Source organism: Vicugna pacos, chromosome 35 (assembly GCF_048564905.1).
Source record: "Vicugna pacos chromosome 35, VicPac4, whole genome shotgun sequence".
NCBI lineage: Eukaryota > Metazoa > Chordata > Mammalia > Artiodactyla > Camelidae > Vicugna > Vicugna pacos.
In genome coordinates this window covers 35,122,841-35,144,230 of record NC_133021.1, presented here as the reverse complement: position 1 = coordinate 35,144,230, position 21,390 = coordinate 35,122,841, and the positions used below count along the sequence as shown (strand labels likewise).

At 56.3% G+C, this 21,390-nt stretch overlaps 1 protein-coding gene across 14 annotated transcripts in view; it reads right to left on the bottom strand.

The window, feature by feature from the left end:
- Positions 1–21,390, bottom strand: part of ADARB2 (adenosine deaminase RNA specific B2 (inactive)) — a 420,003-nt gene that overhangs the window by 29,686 nt on the left and 368,927 nt on the right. For all 14 annotated transcript variants that reach the window (XR_012067232.1, XM_072955161.1, XM_072955160.1 and 11 more), the window contains 2 exons: positions 13,853–13,967; positions 344–512 (listed from right to left, as the gene is read on the bottom strand). Coding sequence is in view for 13 of the 14 variants with exons in the window: in XM_072955161.1 (XP_072811262.1) it covers positions 344–512; positions 13,853–13,967 (284 nt within the window). In the remaining variant the exon portion in view is untranslated. The remainder of the gene's footprint in view (positions 1–343; positions 513–13,852; positions 13,968–21,390) is intronic.

The window sequence follows — 21,390 nt, the reverse complement described above, 5'->3', positions numbered from 1 at the left end:
TGCCAGCCCGGAGGGGGTGCACAACGACCCTGGACTGACCCTGCTGCTCCCTGAGCCCTGATGCCTGGCCCCCAGGCTGACAGCAGCTGTGACCGTGGCTATGGCACCTGCGCCCTTCTCATTAGGATGGGCCCGTGACATGCGTGTTTGTGCGTGTGGGGGATGTGACCCGTGTAACGTGTGCGCACCTGCAGACCATCTGCTGCAGTCACTCGTGGGCCTGTGGACGAGGCCCAGCCCAGAAGCAACGCCTGACCAGAACGTGGCTTTCGGGGGCCTGGCTGTCAGCCGTGCAGGTGGCTGTGCATCTCCTGCCCGGCGCCCCCCACCCCGGCCCGCTTACCTCAGGTGCAGCTCCAGCTGTGCGTACAGGAAGTGGACCAGCGCCCTCCTGGCCACGATCTCTGCGTGGCAGTCGTTGACCACCAGCCCCTGGTCGTTGATGTGGTCGCCACTGATGCACTTGGTCCCCGAGGACAGGACGACCACCTGGGCTTGCCTGACGTCCAGGCCTGTGGGACAGAGAAGGCATTAGGACCTGCCGCTGCCCGCCCCCTGGGCTCTCCGCTTCGCCTGAGCCAGGGTTCACCTCCCTGCCGCCAGCCAGGGCACCGCCGGGGGCACCACGCAGCCAGGCCTGTGCACGGGGCAGGTGCTGGGGGAGGCCGAGTGCGCTGCTCGGCTGTGCTGCCCAGGGGTCGTGTGGGACGCCGCTCACTTCTCAAAAGCAGGTCGGGCCCCGAGCGCCTTCCAGCACCAACTCTGTCTGATAGGCATGGGCGCGAGGGCTGCGTCTCCCCATGTGTGTGACCCAGACAGGGTGGGACTTGCCCCCAAACAAGCCCGGCCCATGGCGGGAGGAGGCCTGGCCACTGACTTCCACCTGCGGCTCCCATGGGCTGAGCGCAGGGCCCTCCCGGCCACCGACCTGACTCCGCAGACGAAGCCCGGGAACCCTGTCCCCGGCCTGTGGTGGGCGGCCAGTCACCCCTGAATTGGAAGATCGCTGATGGGGGCTGACAGCCCTTCCTCCACTAGGAAGGCGCTGTGCCCAGGACAGCAGGGGCGCCTGTGAGAACCGGCCCCTTGCCTCGGCGGCTCTCCCCCGAAGCAGCACAGCCCTGCCTCTGGGGGGCGAGCCCAGCGGTGAGGAGTTGGAGGAGCAAGCGCCACACCCAGCCACCCATGCCACGGCTCCTGGGAACGTGCAGCCGGGCGGGAGACTGCAGGACGCCTGGCCCAGCGCGTCCGTCTCCAGACCGCACCTCACAGCTGCTGCCCAGGGTGCGGGGCCCTGGCGGGAGCTGCCCAGGGCCCTGGCCTCGTCTCTAGAGCTCCAGACACTCAGCCTCACCCCCAAGAACAGTGCGCGACGTTGCAAGGCAGCGGTTGCAGGAAGCCCTGCGAGTTTTCTGACTCGACGCGCAGACTTTCCGCAGGGCAGGTGCGAGGGAGTGACGCCTCCCGTTCCACCTAGCACCTTCCGTCCTGAGACCCCTTACGGCCCCACAGGGGCAAAGGAGGGCAGCCCCACCGTGTCCCCTCCCCTCCTGGGCTCGCCCAGGGCTGTGCACAGCTGTTTCCTGGCAACCTCATGGGTCCGTGGTGAGAACTAGCAGCGAGGCTTCCGTCCATCTGTCTGGTGTGGCCGTGGCTCGGACCCGCTCGGGGAGGACCAGCCGCAGGTGCACCCCTGCTGTCGTTAGTGTCACACGTGCTCTTTGTTTAAGAGCAGTCGGTCCCGAGGTCAGACTCACGAACAGGCCATTTTCTGACTCTGAGCCCAGGTTCCTGGCCATGGAAGCGGGGTGATGTTCGCTGTGGTGTAGAGACCCCCTCCTGCCTGTCTTGGCCTCAGTTCCCTTCTCTCCCGATAGGCCTGACTCCAAGGCAGGAGCTGGTGTCTCCTTCACATGAGACAGCAGTCAGAGGCACCTTGTCAACAGAAAGGATGTTCTGGAAAGAAAGGACGACAAACGAGAAGGCCGGACGCTGGGTTTCTGTGAATGTCTCATGGGCCGCCGTGCTTGGGGGCCTCCTTTCTGCCGACCTCACAGGTCAGTGAGGGGAGCTGCATTTTTCTCCCCGCTCGAGGGCAGGAGCCAGAATTTCCACAAACTATTCCAGGAAGGGCACCAGGAGAGGTCTGGGCGGCACCCTGAGCTGGTGACAGTCTGAGCCGGGACCTCCGAGGATGCTGCTGGCGCATTTACCTGCTGCGGCTGCTTGTTCCCAGTGCTGGACTCCGGGCTGCGTGTGTTCTGTCTGTTCCTGACAGTTTCATAGCCAGTTTCTCCAACAAGTCTGCATCCGGGTCATTTCTCTGATGAGGTGGGATGCAGACCCCAGGCAGGCGAGAGTGCAGCTTCTGTTTTTAATAAAAGTTGCTTCCCAAAGGCCACATGGTGCTAGGCGTGTGGTCAGTTCTTTATACGAGCCTGCTGCTCTGAAGTGAAACTTCCTACCCCGAGAACTTGGTTCTAAGCCCAAAGACGCCACTCCTCCTGTCCCCACACACGCTGGCTCTTGCTTTGCGAGATGAGGATGTGGGTGCTGGGGGGAGAAGTGGGGACAAGCCGCTGCCCCGAGACCAGCAAGCAGGATGCGAATTCAGGACAGAGGTCTGCTCACCAGCCTTTCGGGGTGGACCCCAAGTATGCACGGTGGTTACTGGTCACCTCCTTCCTGATAAAATGGGTAACGAGAGCACGCTGTTTCCCCGTAGGACAACGTGGGAGATGGTCCTAGAAACACACCATAGCGGTCCCACGGAATAGACAAAAAAAGTGATCAAAGAGCTCCTCCCCGCCAAATCCCCGAGCCCAGTTGGTTCTGGGGGACGAGTCTCCCGGCTTTTAAGCAGCAGACGACTTCAAGGCTATTTAATGAGTTCCTGGGCACCGTAAAGATGAGGAAACGTCCAGTGGTTTTTATGAGGAGACGCCCATGTTACCAGTCTACCCACCTGACTATGTCACACAGAGAACTACAGAGGACCCATACAAAATTATGAATAAAATACTACCCAGGCATCAGAGAAACAGGGCAACACAGTAATTACTGTAATGTGGGTTTATTCCAGATATGCAAACATGGATTATCTCAAAAAATTAAAATGCAATACAAAAACACGGTTATAACCAAAGACACTGAGAGGCCATCTGATATAACCCAACAACTGCTTTTGATAAAAACTCAATAGAATAGGGTCTCCCCAGTGTGATCTCACACACACACACACACACACACACACACCCTCCAGCGTCAGGCTTGATGGAAACACTGAGGGATTTCTGACTCAGGAACACAACAAGAATGCTGCCTCTGTAGCTCCGCTGTGTAACGTCCACCGAAGCTCTCAGCCAACACAGCAAGAGAGAAATCAGAAGGACAACAGTTGGAAGGGAGCGGGTACCATGGTTGCCATTTGAACATGTGTGGTTGTACGTGGGAAGCTCCCAGGAGCCACTCTAAGTGTGCCGGGTAAGGAGGGGCACCGGCTTGGTGCAGAGAAGTCAGCGCTTTGTTTACACACACGACAGACTTAAATGCACATGCCTAAGTGCAAGAAGCCAATTACACACTGTGATTCCAACTCCGTGGCATCTAGAAAAGGCACAGCTACAGAGACAGGAAGACGAGTGGCTGCCGGGGGGAGGGGGGAGCAGGTGGAGCACAGAGGGTTTCAGGGCAGTGACGCTACTCTGCGTGACACTGGAATAGTGGATTCATGTCATCATACATTTGTGCAAACTATAGAAGGTACAACACCAAGAGGGAACCCTAATGTAAGCTATGAACTTCGGCTGATTGGAAAAAAAAACCTAAAAAAAGAGAACATAAAATGCACTCTTTATAAATTCAGTGGGTGAAGACCTTTCTAATTGTAAGTCAGAGTCCCAAGCTGGTAAAGATGATCAAAATCAAATGCATGAGAAGAAAAACTATTTCTACACGGAAAAACACCTTAAAGACAGTGGAAAGACAATTAAAAACTGAGGGAAATTATAATTTGTATCAGAAACAAAGCACCATTTCCCTAACATATAAAGAACTTCTAGAAAAATAAATTCCTCGGTAGGATAATGGAAAAAGGCCAGGTAAAAACAGTTCACAGATAACACAAATGGTTCTTAAATATCTGGAAAAGTGTTGTCTCACTGAAGAAATAAATATAATCATATAAAAATACAGTGAGATGTAATTCTTTGTCTATCAGATTGGCAAATGTCCAAAGGTTGATCAGTGTGCAGTTGGAAGGGCTGTGGGGAAACCGCTGCGCTCACAGTGGCCGGCGGGAGTGGGCGTGGCTGGCACACACCGGAAGCATAACGCGGCAATGTCCGATCACGGCATCTGAGAGCTCATCCCGCCCCGCGTGTGCGCAAGTGTAGGATGATGTATGCGAGGCAGTTTGCTGCAAGTGTCTGCGGGTGGAATGATGCAACTGACTCGCTGTGGCCCATCCCTGGGGGACTGGGCGAAGCACAGCGTGTGCGTCTGGTATTGGGCTTCTGTGAGCTGGACGGGCAGAGAGCTTCCCTATGGGGACAGACTTCTAAGGGACATTGCTACATGAAACAGGCTGGCACTGTTGCAAAGGCGGGGTGAGAGAGGACACCCGCACAGACGCCCTGGAAGACAGCTGGCAGGGCTGGGACCCCACCCCAAGTCCCACAGTCCATCGGCCCATTACTGTCTCAGGGATGCTGGCAGAGGTGTGAGATCCCTGGACCAGAGACCCAGGCATGTGACTTAGCACTGCAGGCAGCAAGAGCTCCCTGCTTGCTCTGGGGTCCTGGCCCACCTCGTGCAGCACGTGCGGGGGGACCCTGAGCTTGGGGAGGGAACCTCTTAATCGCAAGTGGTGAGAAAATCCCAGAGAAAAATAGTGCCTCACCCTCAGTGGATGATATGACACTATATATAGAAAATTGCAAACGTGCCACACAGAAGCCACGAGAGCTGATAAGAGAACTCGGCAAGGTAGCAGGATACAAGATTAACCTACAGAAATCAGTTGCATTTCTTTACACTAGCAATGAAATGTCAGAAAAAGTAAATAAGTAATCCCTTTTAAAATTGCATCCAAAACAATAAAAGACTTAGAAATAAATCTGACCAAGGAGGTGAAAGACTTATACACAGAGAACTACAAAACACTGACTAAGGAAATTAAAGAAGACTTAAAGAAATGGAAAGATGTCCCATGCTCTTGGAAGAATCAGTATCATTAAAATGGCCACACTGCCCAAGGCAATCTACAGATTTAATGCGATCCCTATCAAATCACCCAGGACATGTTTCACAGAGCTAGAACAAATAATCCTAAAATTTATATGGAACCACGAAAGACCCAGAATTGCCAAAGCATTACTGAAGAAAAAGAATGGAGCTGGAGGAATAACCCTCCCAGACTTCAGACAACACTACAGAGCTACAGTCATCAGAACAGTGTGGTACTGGCATAAAAACAGACATATGGACCAATGGAACAGAACAGAGAGCCCAGAAATGAACCTACAGACTTACGGTCAATTAAACTTTGACGAAGGAGGCAAGAACATACAGTGGACAAGAGACAGTCTCTTCGGCAAGTCATGTTGGGAAGACTGGACGGCAGCATGTAAACCAGTGAAGCTAGAGCACTCCCTCACACCACACACAAAAATAAACTCAAAATGGCTTACAGACTTAAATATACAACAAGACACTGTAAACCTCTTAGAAGAAAACATAGGCAAAACATTATCCTACATAAATCTCAGCAGTGTTCTCCTAGGGCAGTCAACCCAGGCAATAGAAATTAAACCAAAAATTTTAAAATGGGACCTCATTAAACTTACAAGCTTTTGCACAGCAAAGGAAACCGTAAGCAAAAAAACGACAACCTATGGAATGGAGAAAGTATTTGCAAATGATGTGACTGACAAAGGTTAATTTCCAGAATGTATAAACAGGTCGTACAACTTAATAACAAAAAAAAACCCAGCCCAAATCAAAAATGGGCAGGAGTCCTAAACAAGCAATTTTCCAATGAAGACATACAAATGGCCAATAGACACATGAAAAAAATGCTCAGTATCACTAATTCTCAGAGAAATGCAAATCAAAACTACAATGAGGTATCACCTCACACCAGTCAGAATGGCCATTATAAAAAGTCCACAAATGGCAAATGCTGGAGAGGCTGTGGAGAAAAGGGAACCCTCCTACACTGCTGGTGGGAATGCTGTTTGGTACACCCACTGTGGAAAACAGTATGGAGATTCCTCAAAAGACTAGAAATAGACTTATCATATGACCCAGCAGCCCCACTCCTGGGCATATATCCAGAGAGAACCTGAATTCAGAAAGACACCTGCACCCCAATGTTTATAGCAGCACTACTTATTACAACAGCCAAGACATGGAAACAGCCTACATGTCCCCATCGACAGATAAAGAAGCCGTTGGTGTATTTATACAATAGGGTATGACTCAGCCATAAAGAAGAATAAAATAATGCCATTTGCAGCAACATAGACGGACCTAGAGATTGCCATTCTAAGAGAAGCCAGAAAGAGAAAGAAAAATACCATATATCACTCATATGTGGAATCTTAAAAGGAAAGAAGAAAGAGGACACCAATGAACTCATCTACAAAACAGAAACAGACTTGCAGATATAGTAAATAGTCTTATGGTTACCAGGGGAAGTGGGGTGGGAAGGGATAAATTTGGGAGTTTGAGATTTGCAAATGTTAACCATTAGATACAAAAATAGATAAAAAACAAATTTCTCCTGTAGAGCACAAGGAACTATATTCAGTATCTTGTAATAACTCTTAATGGAAAAGAATATAAAAATAAATATATGTGTGTATTTGCATGACTAGGACATTGTGCTGTGCACCAGAACTTGACACACTGTAACTGACTATACTTCAATTAAAAAAAGAATGCCCGCTCAGATGTGTCTGGTCTGTGATGGACATGACTGGACAGAGACTGGAAGGAAAGATTTTCACTTCTGACAAAGGGTGGGGGAGACTCCCCTCTGGGGACCCCATTCACCCTGGGCTGGAAGGGGGACCCTCAGCCCACCCCATCCTTTACCAACTTGTGCCATGCTCCCTATGTCTTCTGCGCTGATAAACTAACCGTGCTCAGGGGTGGGTGGAGAATGGAGCGACCAAATTCTTTACATGATTTCTTTTGGAAAACGTATCCGTTTTGGCTCTGACCCTCAAGCCTCAACTCTCAGCAACCATCAGTGAAACTTGAGGTCCCGGGGGGGTGGGTCTCTGAGTGCGCAAGCTGGGTTGAATGTGGGAGTGTGGGGGCTTATGGCCTGGGCACACCTGAGCTATTCCTGCCTTGGCTCCATGGAGGCCAGGTGGGCAGAGACACAGCCCGCCGCTGCAGGGAAGAGGCCAGGCACTCCAGCAGCCGTGCTCTGATCCTGGCGCTCCTTCGAGGCCCAGCTCCCAAGATCCTGACAGGAGCCCATTTAGGTGTGTGCCCCTGCACTGCAGGGAGGTGCCCAGGCCACCTGCTTGCCTTCCCAGCAGCTTCACCCTGTCCCGCTATGTCCGCCTCATGGCACTGAGCCTGCTCCATGCATGAGTGTCCGGGGGCTGCCTGCTGGCTGCTTTTTTAAATTCACTGGGTACAGGAACCTCTGGGCCACTGTTAAATAGCGGTATGTGACCCCAGCCCCCCCACAATGTGAAAGCCAAGACTTGAATGGAAGCCAGCTTGGAAGATTCCTGCGAACAGTGTGCCAGGTTATCACGGGCGGGTAAGTTTGGGTGGGTGGGTACATGGAAAGCAGATGCAGAATTTTCATTCTCCCGAGTAGCTAACGGACAGACAGCCGGGGACAGGGTCTGTGGCCTGAAGTGGGAGCTTCCGTTAAGCGACTTGGGAGCAGAAACCTCTAACCGGAAGAGGCCGTGTCCGTGCAGCCACGGTCACTGCCTGGCCCGGGTCCACCAGGCTCAGAGGGTCCACAGACACCGGGGACCGAGTGGGTCCGGAGGTGCCGTGGCCCCGTCTGCTGTCGGGGTGGTAAAGGGCAGTGGCGTTTTGTCAGCGAGCCTGCATGCTGACGCTTGGTTTTGTGTGTAAGCCGCAAGCCCAGGGTGTGGAGCGGGCGCAGTCATCACAGGCTCGGTAATTCCCTCTGGAGGAAGTGCTCCCAGCGGCCCGCCTGGCCTCTTCTTCTGGGATCTGCCAGCACTGCCAGTGGTGCGGGCATCAGCTAGTTCGACAGCACCCTGGGCGGGCGAGGGAGGCCCACTGCTCTGAGGTCCTCACGGCACCGAAATATGACTAACATGAAAAATGAACGATCCAGCTATTTCAAAGCTGCTCGCCTTTTCCCATGGAGACAACGTGGGCTCGTTCTGCAGACAGATTCACAAGCAGCCCTGATGGGGACGGGTGGTCCTGACCTGGACGTCACCTCAGGTCCCGGACTGGGCAGGCCTGCAGCTCTGGGGACAGACAGCCTGGGAGGGGTACCGAGCAGAACCAGACATGGAGCTGACCCTGATCCCAGCCCACGAACCACACCCAGCCCCACAGGGCAGCTGGGAATAGGGTGACCAATGGGAGGGGTGAGCCCCACTGGAACTGACCTCCCCCAAGTCCCTGGGCCACAGGAGAGGCTGAAGACTCTGTGAGGGGGAGCTGGTGGTCTTCCTAGGGGTCTGGCCCCACAGGTGGTGTCTGACTCACAGGGGGCTGCACAGGCCAGGCCCCCATGGGAGGCGGGTCTGATGACGTGGGGGCCGAGCAAGGATCTCTGCTGCGCGACAAGGATGCGTCTGGCACCCCTGCCCTGCGGACCCTCGTGTTCCATGCGGTGACCCAGTGACCAGGGCGCCTGGGGCTGGAGGAGCTCCTCCGAGGCACCCCCACTGCTGGCCCGTTGGACACCGGCTCCCACCGTCCCCCTCACCTGGTCCTGGAGACTGCGTGGCACATCTGCAGGACACCAACCTCCTCCCCGAGGGGCTGCCAGCTGGCTGCTACGGCTGGGACAGGGTGAGGGAGAGGCCAGGAAGCATCGGGACGCTGAGGTCCGGGGTGCGGTGCACGTGGAGCTGACAGGCCCCACGGCGGCTCAGGCTCACGACGGGTGAGTTATGTCCCAGCGCCAACACTGAGGGCTCCACGCGGTGGGAATCCGGCAACGCCACACTTAGTACATGTGTTCACCGCCCTCCCTCTTCCTCCCGAGAAAGTGGAATGAGGAGGCACGCTCGCCATCGGCAGGGAGCCGTGCACTCGCCTTCCCTCTGGGGGCTTCCCGGGCTGAGCGGGCACCCGGCCTGGCGGTAACCCGCCTGCCATCTCAGAGGGGCAAAAGCAAGACAGCTGATCTGGGCGACAAGCAGCCTGCTTTTCCTTGCCTGGAGGATGGCTGACAAGACCGCCCTGGAGCAAAGACCAGACACAGGAGAGTCCAGAGCCCCCATAAATAATTCACGGGCTGCGGGTTCGGAAGGCGCTTTCCCATTTCTCGTCTCCGTCTGCTGCTCCATTTCCACAGGGAGGTTGCCGGGCCCCCTGGGAAGGGCCCCAAGGGGAAATCTCGCTCCCAGGAATTCTGCCCTCCGCAGGGCACCTCTCTGCCCACCTCCCAGCACGGCCGCGTCCTCCTGGACTGAGGGATGTGAGGTACTTTCAGCACATGTGGCCGGCGACCATCTGGCTGGGCAGTTAAAACTCCCTGGCTAATGGCTGATGGCACAGGTGGGCTGATGTGGGGCGGGGTGGCGCCTCCCCTCAGCTCCTGTCCCTCCCCTGACCTGTCCGAGCGCTGGCCTGCCTGGAGGACCATCTCCAGCGGGAGTCGCCACCTTCCTCACTTCCGCCCCGCAGCTACGTGACCAGGCGGCACAGCTTTGCCATGTCCTTGCCCAGCCGTCGGCTCGGGGCCAGTGTGCTTTCCCAAGCTCTAGTGGAAAACAAGATAGATGTCGTCAGTGAGAAAAGGGGATTGCAGAAGTTCAAGAAAAAGGAGCAAGTGAAGAGCTGTCAGGTAAATTAAGAAATTTCCAGGAACACAGAGTAAAAGGTAGACTAAAAACAGGGAAGGGTTGAAAAAGACTGAGAATTAACTCAGAACACTGAGAACTCGACAAAAATGGGGACGAAGGAAGAAACCTATTGGAGCAATGACGCCAAAGAACTACACGAGTGAACAGCTCACACGCGCCCGGGACGGCGGCGGGCTCCAGCCACATGTGCTATGGAATCACGTAACATCCAGGTGAAGGGGCCCTTCCCCTCCTGTGGGCACGGCTGGTGCGACCTCTGTCCGTCACACAGGGTGTTCCAGTCAGAGGTATCAGATACAAGATAATAGAAAAATCCCTTCAAAATCCTGAGGGCAGATGAGCTTGAGCTTCAAATCCCCCCGGAAAACCCTTCCAGAAGCACGAGAACTAAGTCAAGACATCGAGGGAGACACAGGTGTTCCTTCTGAGACAGAAGGGATGAGCTTGGAGCTGGAGGCTGTGGTCCAGGAGGCAGGTGCAGGGCCCCCTTGGTTGGCCGGGGTGGAGGCCGCCAGCAACGGAAGTGGGTCCGCGTGGAGGTCACATGACTCAGCTCTGAGCCAAAGGCCGGTGAGAAAAGGAAGACCGGGGGCTTGGGAAGTTGCTGCTTAAGCAAGAAGTCTGTCTGCTTGAACTGACCTTACATGTGACATGCATTTGAGCCGGTGGATGGAGCAGCGAGAGTGTACGTGACCTGGCGGGAGCTGGTGCCCTTTCTGGAGAGACGGTCCCGCCACTGGGAGCCCTGGTACTTCCCACCCCCTGCCTGGGACGGTCACTATAATGCCCTGACCGCGTAGACGCCGCTCAGTGGTCTTCAACCCTGAGACTCACGGCACAAACGAAACACAGACGACTTAATTATGGAACAGAACAGAGGACACATATCGCCAGTTATGGTAACATGAAACTACTCATACGAGTCTGGGGGCTGCTTAATTGACAGACAGGAAGCAGAGAGCACCGTCTAAACTCGCCAGGGTAAAAAGTCAGGCATCAAGTGTCCCATCTACAATTACAAATATTTTACATACAGTGACGAAAAATTCAACAGGGTCCACTTTTAACAGTGTGAAACAGCAGGTATCGCTTAAAATGCGCAAGCTGGAAATCAAGAACCTGCACAGTATTTAGAGTCACAAGAACGAAAGTGAAAAACGACTGGAAGTGACTGCATCGGCCCGGGGGGTGGGTGGAGCACGTGGCTTCTCAGTCCTAAGTTCTCTTCCGTTTGCGTTTTTACCAACAACTGCATTATTTTCATAAAAGCAAACCCCATTCTGTTCAGAAGTGTGTGTTTCTGCCATCATGTTTCTCAGAATGGTGACAGAAGGGTCTCGGCCCCTCACCTGAGAAGACATCACTGATGCAGCTGAGCTGGGATCTCACCTCTGGATGGGGACGGTGAGGGATCATGTTTTATTTCAAAATAAACTTAATTCTGCAGCACTGTGGTGTACGTAACTGCAGAAACTAGAGTGAGACGCCTCAGCCCCTCAGAGCGTCCAAGGCACTGGCTCGAATGCCTGGACCAGAATGAAGATTAAACGCACATCAACTGGAAGTAAATGGATGTGTGAAAATATTCCTATTAGTAATTTTGCACAGTTGTCCCTAATCTCTTTTTAATCAACATGTTTATTAAATTTTCTCTTTCTAACAGGAAAGTAAGCTTCAGCAATTCATTCTTCAATGCTATTAAATTACTAATCAGTGTAGGTTTATCTCACAAAGTCTCACTTTCATGTGATAAATCTAGTTCATATAAATAAACTGCCTGTAGATGAAACAGTGTATTCAGTGGCCACTTAAAAGCACCGTTTCTACCCAAGTCTTTGTAAAGTATCTCTGTTTCCCAAGGGACGTCTGAGAGCAGCTTCCCAGACTCCCCAGAACTGAACTTCCCAGAGAAGCAGACCTGGATGCTGGACAGGCACAGCTCCAGAGCCGGGAAACATTGAAAAATGGCCCACTGGTCCTCCTGCATGGCTTCCGGGGATGGAATCTCGAGCAGTAAAGAAGCAGCACTGGCGGGTGCCCCTCCTTCACACTCACAGGGCAGCCCAAGCGAAATTAAACCACGTCATCCTAGAATCTGTGCAGAGAAACCCACGTGGACACTCCACACTCAAAATCTGCCCAAGTTCATGGCTGTAACCCCACAGTCCTGCCCGGGCCTCTCTGACGCTTCTTTTCACGTGGGGTCTACACTTTACGGTCCTGGGGGCAGCGCCGGGGCTATTCCGTGCGCGGCTGTTTGCCCAGAAGCCAGGAGGCCTGTCGCACATGGAGGCGCTGGGCAGTGACCTACGCATGGGCTCTGGGGCGCCTGGCATGACTGGGGCTGCCTCTCCGAGCGCTGTGTGTATGGGGACCCCTCCAGGCAGGTCTATGTCATCCCATCTCACAGGCAGGGAACCGAGTCCCGAGAGGTTGGCTGGCCTGTGGTCACACCACTGGTGGCAGGGGCCACTGGGGTTCAGCCTGACACCACCCCTACCATGGCCTGGACTGTCTCGTCCCCAGTGGGGTGGCGTCTTTCCCTGGCACCCGAGGTGGTACAGAATGGGGTCCAGCATCTGAAAGTGTCCTGTCGACTAGTGGCTGCCAGTGGCCCCCTGGAAGGAGTCTTCACTGAGGCAGCTCTTAGCCCTCCACTTGGGGCCTTTCTTGTCCTATGAAGGGGTGGAGGGTCCCCAGCGCGGGGGCGGGCCACTTGCCACCAGAGCTGGTGTATCCCTGACAGAACACAGTTACCTTTGACACTACCCCAATAAAGCAGTTTTCACGTTTCAAAGCTTTCATGTACTTTACCCTGCTCACCGGGTTACACCGCGCGAGGCATTTCTACTTCCATTTCACTGAGACGCCCAAAGTGGAAAGGCTAAGTGACATGTCCTCGCGCTAAAACTAAGCCAGTGCCCGGAGTGCTTCTGCTCTGACTCCAGGAGCCTTGGACCGGGTGACACCGGGGTGCAGGCGTCTAGCGGGAGAGGGAAGGTGGGCCGCGCACCTGGCTCTCGGTCGACGTTTCACGTACACGTTTGGGGACATCAGGTAGGCCGTCTTTCCAAGTCTTAGACTTGGTCTACACTCACAGAGGAAGTGTGTGCATGCGAAACTGACACAGCACGAAAGTCAATTTTTTTTTTCACAATAACCATTCTCTGAGAGGTCATTCGGGCATCGCCCGCCCACCCCAAACTCTGGAACTAGAAACAGCTGAATTCAAACAACCAGCCGGTTAGTATTACTAATAGGTTAGTAATGAGATGTTTTCACCAAAACCGACTGGGTCAGACTAAGCACCGCTTTCGCCCAACCTGAGCGGCCGCGGCCTGGAGGGTCCGAGGGCTGTTCCCCCGGCCAGGCCTCGAGGCCGAGGGCGGAGGCCCGTCAGTGAGCGCCTGGGGCCGAGGCCCCCGCGGCGGGAGGGACGGGTCTCCGGGCGGGCGCGCGCCCCGCGGGGCCCCAGGCCTCCCGGGCAGGCGGGGAGAGGGCCTGCGGCGACCCGAGGCCGGCCTGGCCTCGTTGCCGCCTCCTACAAACTCGGCCCTGCCCGCCCTGCCCGCACCGGGGGCGCGCGACCAGCCCAAGGGACAGAGAGCCGGTCCGCTCTGGGGCGACGTCGTGCTGCGCGGACGCGCGGGCTCGGGGTGGCCAGGGCCGGGCGGCAGCCCTTTGCCAGCGTCACCGGGTCTCTGCGGCTTCGCTCCTCTGGGCGCGTCTTCGTGGGACGGAGGGGGGGGCCCTGGTTCCCAGGCCGGCGCGCGCCCCCGCGGAAGGACACGAGGCCTTACCTTGGGTCATGACGATCCCTGCCAGGGCTTTGTGGCGGGCGTGCGCGGCCGCCAGGCCCCCGCTCAGCTCGTGGAACTTCTGCGTGACCAGCTGGGACACAGAGTCGGCGAATTCCTGGAAGACACAAGCAGCAGGACCTCTGTGACGGCTGCGCGACGGCCCGGCCGGCCCCCGCCTCCAAGCGGCGTCCGCATGCGCAGTCGCCCCAAGCGTCGCGACCTCGACGCCGAGACGGAGCCCCACCCCCCGCACGGCCCCGGGGGCGGAGCCTTGGGGGAACCGCCCCCCCCCTCCTGCGGCAGAGCTTCCTTCAGGGAGGACGGCCCGGTGACGTCCTGAGAGGCGCGGGGATGCGCACGCACTGCGTAATCGGCCTGCTTTCTTCCGTGTCGCAGAACCCGTCCTAGACGCCCCCAGGCCTGCGCCTTTCCCGTTTCTGCACACGTGCACACATACAACACAGACACGTGCACGCACACCCCCTGCAGGCCTCTGCACGTGTGCACACACACACACGCACATAGGTTGACAGTGCTGCCACACACGTGTGCACACACGTGAAGACACCGTACTGCACGCACACACACACCAAGCTGATAGAACCCTGGGTGCTGAGTTTTCCAAGTGACCCCTTTTTCTAGCAGCCTCACACGTGAGACCCACAGGCCCGTGTCTCCCAGAGAGCGTGGCTTTGTTGTCACCCCCCCCCTCCGCCTGGCCCCACGTCTGCAGCGACCTGACGCTCGGTGGGGCCAGGGCACCGGTGTCTCCACTGAGGAAACTTCAGTTGGGGGCGGGTCTCTGTGTGGCGGTCGGGGGCTCTGAACGGTACGGGGCGGCCCCTGTGCCCAGCTCCACTTGCCCCACGTGTCTCTGTGGCCATCACTGGGGCTTCCCTCGAGGGGGCCTGACTCGCCTCTGGCCTGCGGTGCGTGGACTGAACACGCGCCAGCTGCGCTGCCCACGCTTCCCGGCTTCTGGGCCAGTTGGCGGCGCCGGGGTGGGGAAGGGGTGCGTCCCCCAGCCCCAGCTTGTTTCCGAGGCTCCATCGGAGCCCTGTGGGCTGTGCCCCGTGCAGAGCGGGCCAGAGGACCTGCAGGGAGGACAGGGACAGCTCCGGCGGCGTCCCGGGAGGCCCCGCCCCTCTGACGGAGCCCCTCTTGACGCAGGGGCTCCGTCAAGACCTTTTTCTTTTTTTAACGTCTCCTCCCCTATAATCCTTTCTTCTTTCTTTAGAGTCCTTGACATTTCTGTTAAGCATATTTCTCAATTAACACTTTATAAAGGTAAATGAAAAAGAAAAAAGCAAAGATTTCTCTACCTTTTCTTACTCTCGCTGGTGGACTATCTGAAACACAGAAGGCACTTAGTCAGCGGGTTAGAATTTATCTCTTTGGTATTTAACCGGTGTGACTTCCTAGGGCGGCTTTGAAAAGTCTTGCTCTGGTTTTGCCAGGGAGAATTCTATGGAATGTTTATGCAGTGACCTGCGACCCTTAGTTTTTCTGGTTTTAAAATTCAAAGGAAGACAAGTTGTGATTAACCGTCTGCACCAGAGAAGGAGAGTCTGTTGTCTCCTTCCAGACCTGCTGGGGCCTTTGAGAAACGAACTGGAGAAACCTGGCCTTGGAGCCTCTGCCCGGGCCCCCGCCCTGCCCTGTCTCCCCCCGGCACCCCGTCTACTGCATCACAGCCACCTTCAGTGGTGGGTTTTACTCAGGTCACACACACGCGACTGCAGCTACATGCAGCTGTCCATCGCTGGATTTGTGTACCTGAGGGGCGCCGCTGGTTACACGGGGTGTTGGAAACTAGGCAGGAACTTAGAGTCACGTGGGGAGATGTGCGCTTACGTCTAATGTGACACCAGTCTTTTTTTGTGTTTTAATCACTTGGGATTTAATATATACAATCAACTTTGGTTACTGCAAACCAGATAAATCAGACCTTGAAAGAATTTGATTTTTCCCCACCTGCACTTGGTTTATGGTAGAACCAGCCGAAGTGCTCAAAAACAAGCTTGTGTCTCAAGTTATTTTTATAAATTCAAATTCCAGGGCATGTCTGTGGGCTGCACGGGGCATCTCCAGTCTCCTGGGATGGAGGCCTGCACCCAAACTAATAGCAAACTACTGAGCGGTCAGAGCATGCGGGCTGAGTGGTACCGCGTGACTTCTTTCTGGAGTAAATAAGACCCCCCACCCCCACCCACCGACGTGAGCCCAGGGCACGGAAGGGTCAGGACAGGCCCTGGCACCCACCTCGGGCTCCTTCAGGGCGGGGAGCACCCCTTCGGCTCCCAGGGCAGGGTCTGGCAGAATGTGTGGAAGGCAAGAAGCCAGCAGGGGCCAGGAGTGTGGAGGGACTCAGAAGGGGCTCTGGAACGAGCAAGCCTGTTGCCCCCTCCCCCAGCCACACACTCCCTAGAGAGTCTTCCTCCCACAGAGGAGACAGGGGAGATGGACAAGGAGGAAGGAGCCAGGCTGAGCCCCAGAGGTGCCCGAGGGCCTCGTGACCCTCAAGGGAGAAGGTGCTGCAGAGACAGAAGGGGTCCCCCAGAGACGCCTGCACCATGTCTGGTCCACTGAAGTCCTTGGTGGGGAGAGGAGGGGGCCCCATAGAGACCCCTCCACCGTGTCTGGTCTGGTGCAGTTCTTGGTGGGGAGAGGAGGGGGTCCCACAGAGACCCACCCACCGTGTCTGGTCCACTGAAGTCCTTGGTGGGGAGAGGAGGGGGCCCCACAGAGACCCCCCCCACCGTGTCTGGTCCACTGAAGTCCTTGGTGGGGAGAGGAGGGGGCCCCACAGAGACACACCCACCGTGTCTGGTCCACTGAAGTCCTTGGTGGGGAGAGGAGGGGGCCCCACAGAGACCCCCCCCCACCATGTCTGGCCCACTGAAGTCCTTGGTGGGGAGAGGAGGGGGCCCCACAGAGACCCCCCATGTCTCATCGAGTCCAGTCCTCAGGTACAAGCAGAGTCCTGGTGGCAAGGCCCCCTCCAGACCACCTCTGGGTGGGGTGGTCTGGCCACCAGGACAATGACAGGTGAGGGTCTGGGTGGGGTCCAGGGTAGGGCAGTAGCGGCTGGACCCCGGACAAGTGAGATGCCAGCTTTGCGATATCGAAAGTCAGATGCAAGTCCTGCACAGAGAGGCTCTGGAAACCCGCTCCAAAAATCCTGACTAATGAGTGTTATTTGCAGCTCGTGTTCTTTGTAAAATCTGAAAAGAAGAGCCCTCCCGCTGTCCTGGCTGCTGGCGAGTCAACACCTCCTCCAGGAGGCCCTCCAGCCTCTCTCAGGGCAGCAACAGCTGCGGGTGGGCGTTTGGCGGGGGGGCGGGGTCTGCACCTGAGGTGCGCGACATCGGTACTGCTGGCGCGCAGAGTGGCCCCACGCCCAACACGCTGCACAGCGTCCGTGCTTCATACAGCGGAGACGTGGCCCCCGCTACCACAGCAAATCACCAGCCCTATGCAAGCAGGAAAAATCAACTAAGTGGGAACACCCAAAGCCTCAAACTTCACTCATTTCCAACACTAATATTTTGAATGGCTTAAGTAAATACAATGTGTTCAAATTTGCAGTCACTGTCTTCAGGGTAAAGCTGACATTCAGCCGAAGTGGTGAGGACATGAGAATCGACGGATTATGGAGGAGACAGCCCTCCGTAAATATTTTCCTGCTGAAATCCTGCCCTCGGGTTTCTGATGCGGAAATATCCAAAAGGTTAGATTTGCATGTGGGTGGGGCCAGGCGGATCAGGACCGGTACCCACAGCCCCCGCTGGTGCACACCCACACTGGTGTGTGCAGCACGTGCTGGGAGGGGGCACCTGCAGGCGGGGCGCGAGGGGCCTCGTGGACGGTCCACCGCATCCACACTGGGAAGGCGGGAGAAGCTGTCACCGAGAACAGTCATCGAGCCCCCGGACAGCAGGCTACGGCCTCAGAGTGACCCTAGCCAAGGGGAGATGCTCCTCCCCAGCTTCCAGCTCAATGTTCCTCGTGTTTCCAGGGAAAAGGCGTCTCTAGGTCTTGGTCATGATTCCTGCTTGCTGACAATGGCGGTAACACCTCATTAACGTCAACACCAGAGACTGGCAAACACCGGTGTCCAAGGAAGTAACTCAGGCTGACTGCTCAGTTACGCTCAACCCCAGATGACCGAGAGGCAGAACGAATTTGCAGGAAGGCACGGAAGATGAAAGGCCTGCCTCCCCCTTCCCACGGCATCGCGGACAGGGCTCCGAGCCTGGAGCCGGAGGACCGGGCTGGAGGTCCTCCCCCTCTGCTCCGGGCTGTACAGCTGATGGGCAGCGACCTCCTCCGAGCTGCCCGGCTCCTTCCTGGGAAGGGGGCATCACAAGAATCACCCCAAAAGGCCACGAATCCGGTACTCCACATGGAGACACCGATCCAGTCGTCTCCTGGGAACACTCTGGATGGCGCATGTTCTTTAAAATGTCCCCAGGAGCAGTCAGACCCACGGAGACCAGGGGCTGCACGTGGACGGGGGCTGGAGAGGGCTGCCCTTCAAGGCTGGCCCTCACCTGTCTGCGGGCCACAGGGAGCCCGGGGACGTGCCACCAGACTTGCCTTTGGGGAGCACTGATGGCGCTGGGACAGGCAGGTAGCAGCACGGGGCCACGTCACAGTGTCCTCGCCTCGGAGACCATCCCGACTGCAGAGTGAGAGGGGCAGTGGTGCCTGGGCTGGCCCCTGGGACCAGCCGGGAGGAGCCCGGGGAGGCCAGCACCACTATGGCCTCCGGTGAGTCCTCTCGGGGGTCCTTGGCCCCCAGATGAGCTGCCTATCCAGTGCCCTGTGGAGCATGGGGCGCCGCACCCCCGAGACCCGCCAGCAGGTGCGTGAGCAGAACAAACGACTGTGGTTTTGAGCCGCTGGGTTTCAGGCTGGTCTGTGACACAGCGCCAGCGACCAAAGCAGACACGGTACACGTGCTGAGAGGCCACGAGGGGCTGCTGTCTGGCCGAGGGCTCAGACCATGCGGGTCCAGACTCAGGTCCTAGTGCTGCTAGCGGACATCACTTAGGCGTGGGTTTCCTCCCTCTCAAGTAGGAACAGCGCCTATGCCATAGGGTGGTTACTGGGGAAACGAGAGCCTGGCCCCGATGCTCAGTACCTGGTCCTCCGGCCTTCACTGTTGTTGTCCAGACTGTGTGGACACGAAGCCTCCTGGACACAGCACAGAGACACCTCCTGGGGATACCCCCCTTCGGCCCCGCTGAGGTCTTCTCAGCAGAAGGCTGATTAAAGGACGCGCGCTTCGATGCCATCAGGCAGGCATGCACACGCACAGACGCACACCACCCCTGCACACATGCCGTGTGCCCCAACCACAGTATGCGTTTGCCTTGGGGACTTGCAGAGTGCCCCCACCCCCGCCAGCTAAGCTGGGAAGGCGGATTTTGGAGCCGCTGTTGTGAAAAGCTCGCTCGTGGTTCCAGAACGGCCTGGGAGAGGCAGAGTGGAGACTCTTTCTCAAGCACTTCTGCTTTCATTTCATCTCTGAACCCATCCCCTGGGAAGAGAATCAATCAAAGTTTGCTGAGCAAGACGCTAATGAAATGGAGACGAAGCAGACAGGGTCCTCGATATAAAAAAGCCTGTAACACAAACATCGCGCAGCCCTCGGTGCCGACGCCCCCTGGGGCTGGGAGCCTGCCCGGTGCCCGGTGCCCGGTGCCCAGTGGGGCATGTTTCCCTGAATCCACATTGTCCTCGAGGCTGCAGTCATTCCCCAGTTCATAGACCAACAAGCTGCGGGAGGCGGTCAACCATGCAGCAAGGGCGCTGGAGAGTGAGCCGTGGACCCGGGTTGACACGCATCGTCTGACCCCAGTGGGTACGAAGCCCGGTCCTGCCTCCGAGAGCTGCTGCGGGGCAGGGAGGACGCCGGGGCTGCGGCACCACTGACACCCTTGGCCCAAATGGGCACGGCCAGCCTAACCGGCGCACATGTGGTCGTAGAGACATGGGCATGGCGAAGGAAGCTCAGCCCCTCCCCCTAGTGTGGGTTTTATGACCGCCCTAAGTCATACAGTGACCCAGGGTTTGGAGGAGGACTTCCTGGAGGAGGCAGGCCCCTTCCCGGATACTCTGGATCAGACCGTCAGGCCGTGCACCCAGGGCTCAGACACTCTGCCGGCACTCTGGTCTGCAGTCCCCACCCGCCTCCTCTCGCCGGGCTCCAGGGGGGCCCCCTTCTCTCTCTTTGGACCACACAGGCTTTCCCCCACACGGTGCTGCTGTGAGACCCCACCACACGCAGCCTCAGAGGAAGACCACCACCCTCACTCCTGCCCCTGATGTGCTGAAACCAGTGGAGAAAATCTCGGAGCAAAACAATGAGGTTCCCCCTGCTCTTGTCTCCCCGGGGAGGGGGTCCGAGCTGTGGACCGTCTGCTGAATTCTCTGCCTGTGGACAAGAAGTCCCCTTAATACGCCAGGAGGGACGGGTTCGCGTCGACAGGGCTGGGGGCTGGTCACATTCGTGATCCCAATTTCCTGGGCAGGAGGTGTTTTTCACCTTGTATCGTTGGCGTTTTTAAAGTTACAGTAAAGAAACAGGGAAAATGAAGGAATGGTTTTCAGAAACTAAAGGATCTGCATAAAGCAAAAGGGGGCGCAGTTATGTGAATGGCTGTTGCTCTGTTGGTGACAAAGGTCTGGCTGTGTTACGAGCTGGCCTCCACCTGCCCCCTGCCATGTCTGGCAAACACATGACACCCTCTGCTTTTTGCTATGTATTTCACGAATTAGCCCAGCCATTTTCCGGCTCACCAGTGCCTCCAGCAGAGAGTGGGTGCAAGACAACAGGGGCCCCCAGTCGTGGGTCACCACGAGCAGTGCAGGTGGGAAGGAGGGTGGACCCAGCCCCCACACAGCCAGCCACGGGGGGAGCATCTATGGGTGTGGCTGGGAGAGGCACGCTGCCCAGCCACAGTGACCCAGCTGGGCAGGGCGGGGGTGGAATTCAAATCCAGATGCTTGAATTGAGGGCTTTTTAATAACTGAGGCTTTCAGAAAAGCCTAAGGTAAGAGAGCCCATGTTCATTACTGGGGTAACTGAGAGCTGAGGGCAGTGTGCGCGGATATCTGCACGTCTGCGTAGCCATTAAGCACGTCTGTGGTTCTTCACAACCACCTACGTTGTTAGGCAGCCACAATTTGTTCACACATGTTAACAGTAGTTACTGCTTTAACGATTAACTTAAATTGGAATACGATGAAGATGTAGAAAATGCACTAAAGCCGCACTGGCAAATGTAGTATTTCTGTTTCTGTCAAACTGGTGCTTCCTGATGAAGCCGGGAAGATACTGTGCATCTGGGTTTAATTAGAATCTTTAAATTCTCATTAGTGTGCCCATATGAGGGCACTAACAGATGACGTCCTCTGTTTGGGTTGATTCATGGCTGTTTGAGTTCATCTGGATGTGAAAAGCCGTAAACAAGAGGAATCATGTCAGCACGCCGAGAGGAAGGATTCTCAGCAGATGACGCAGTTGCTTC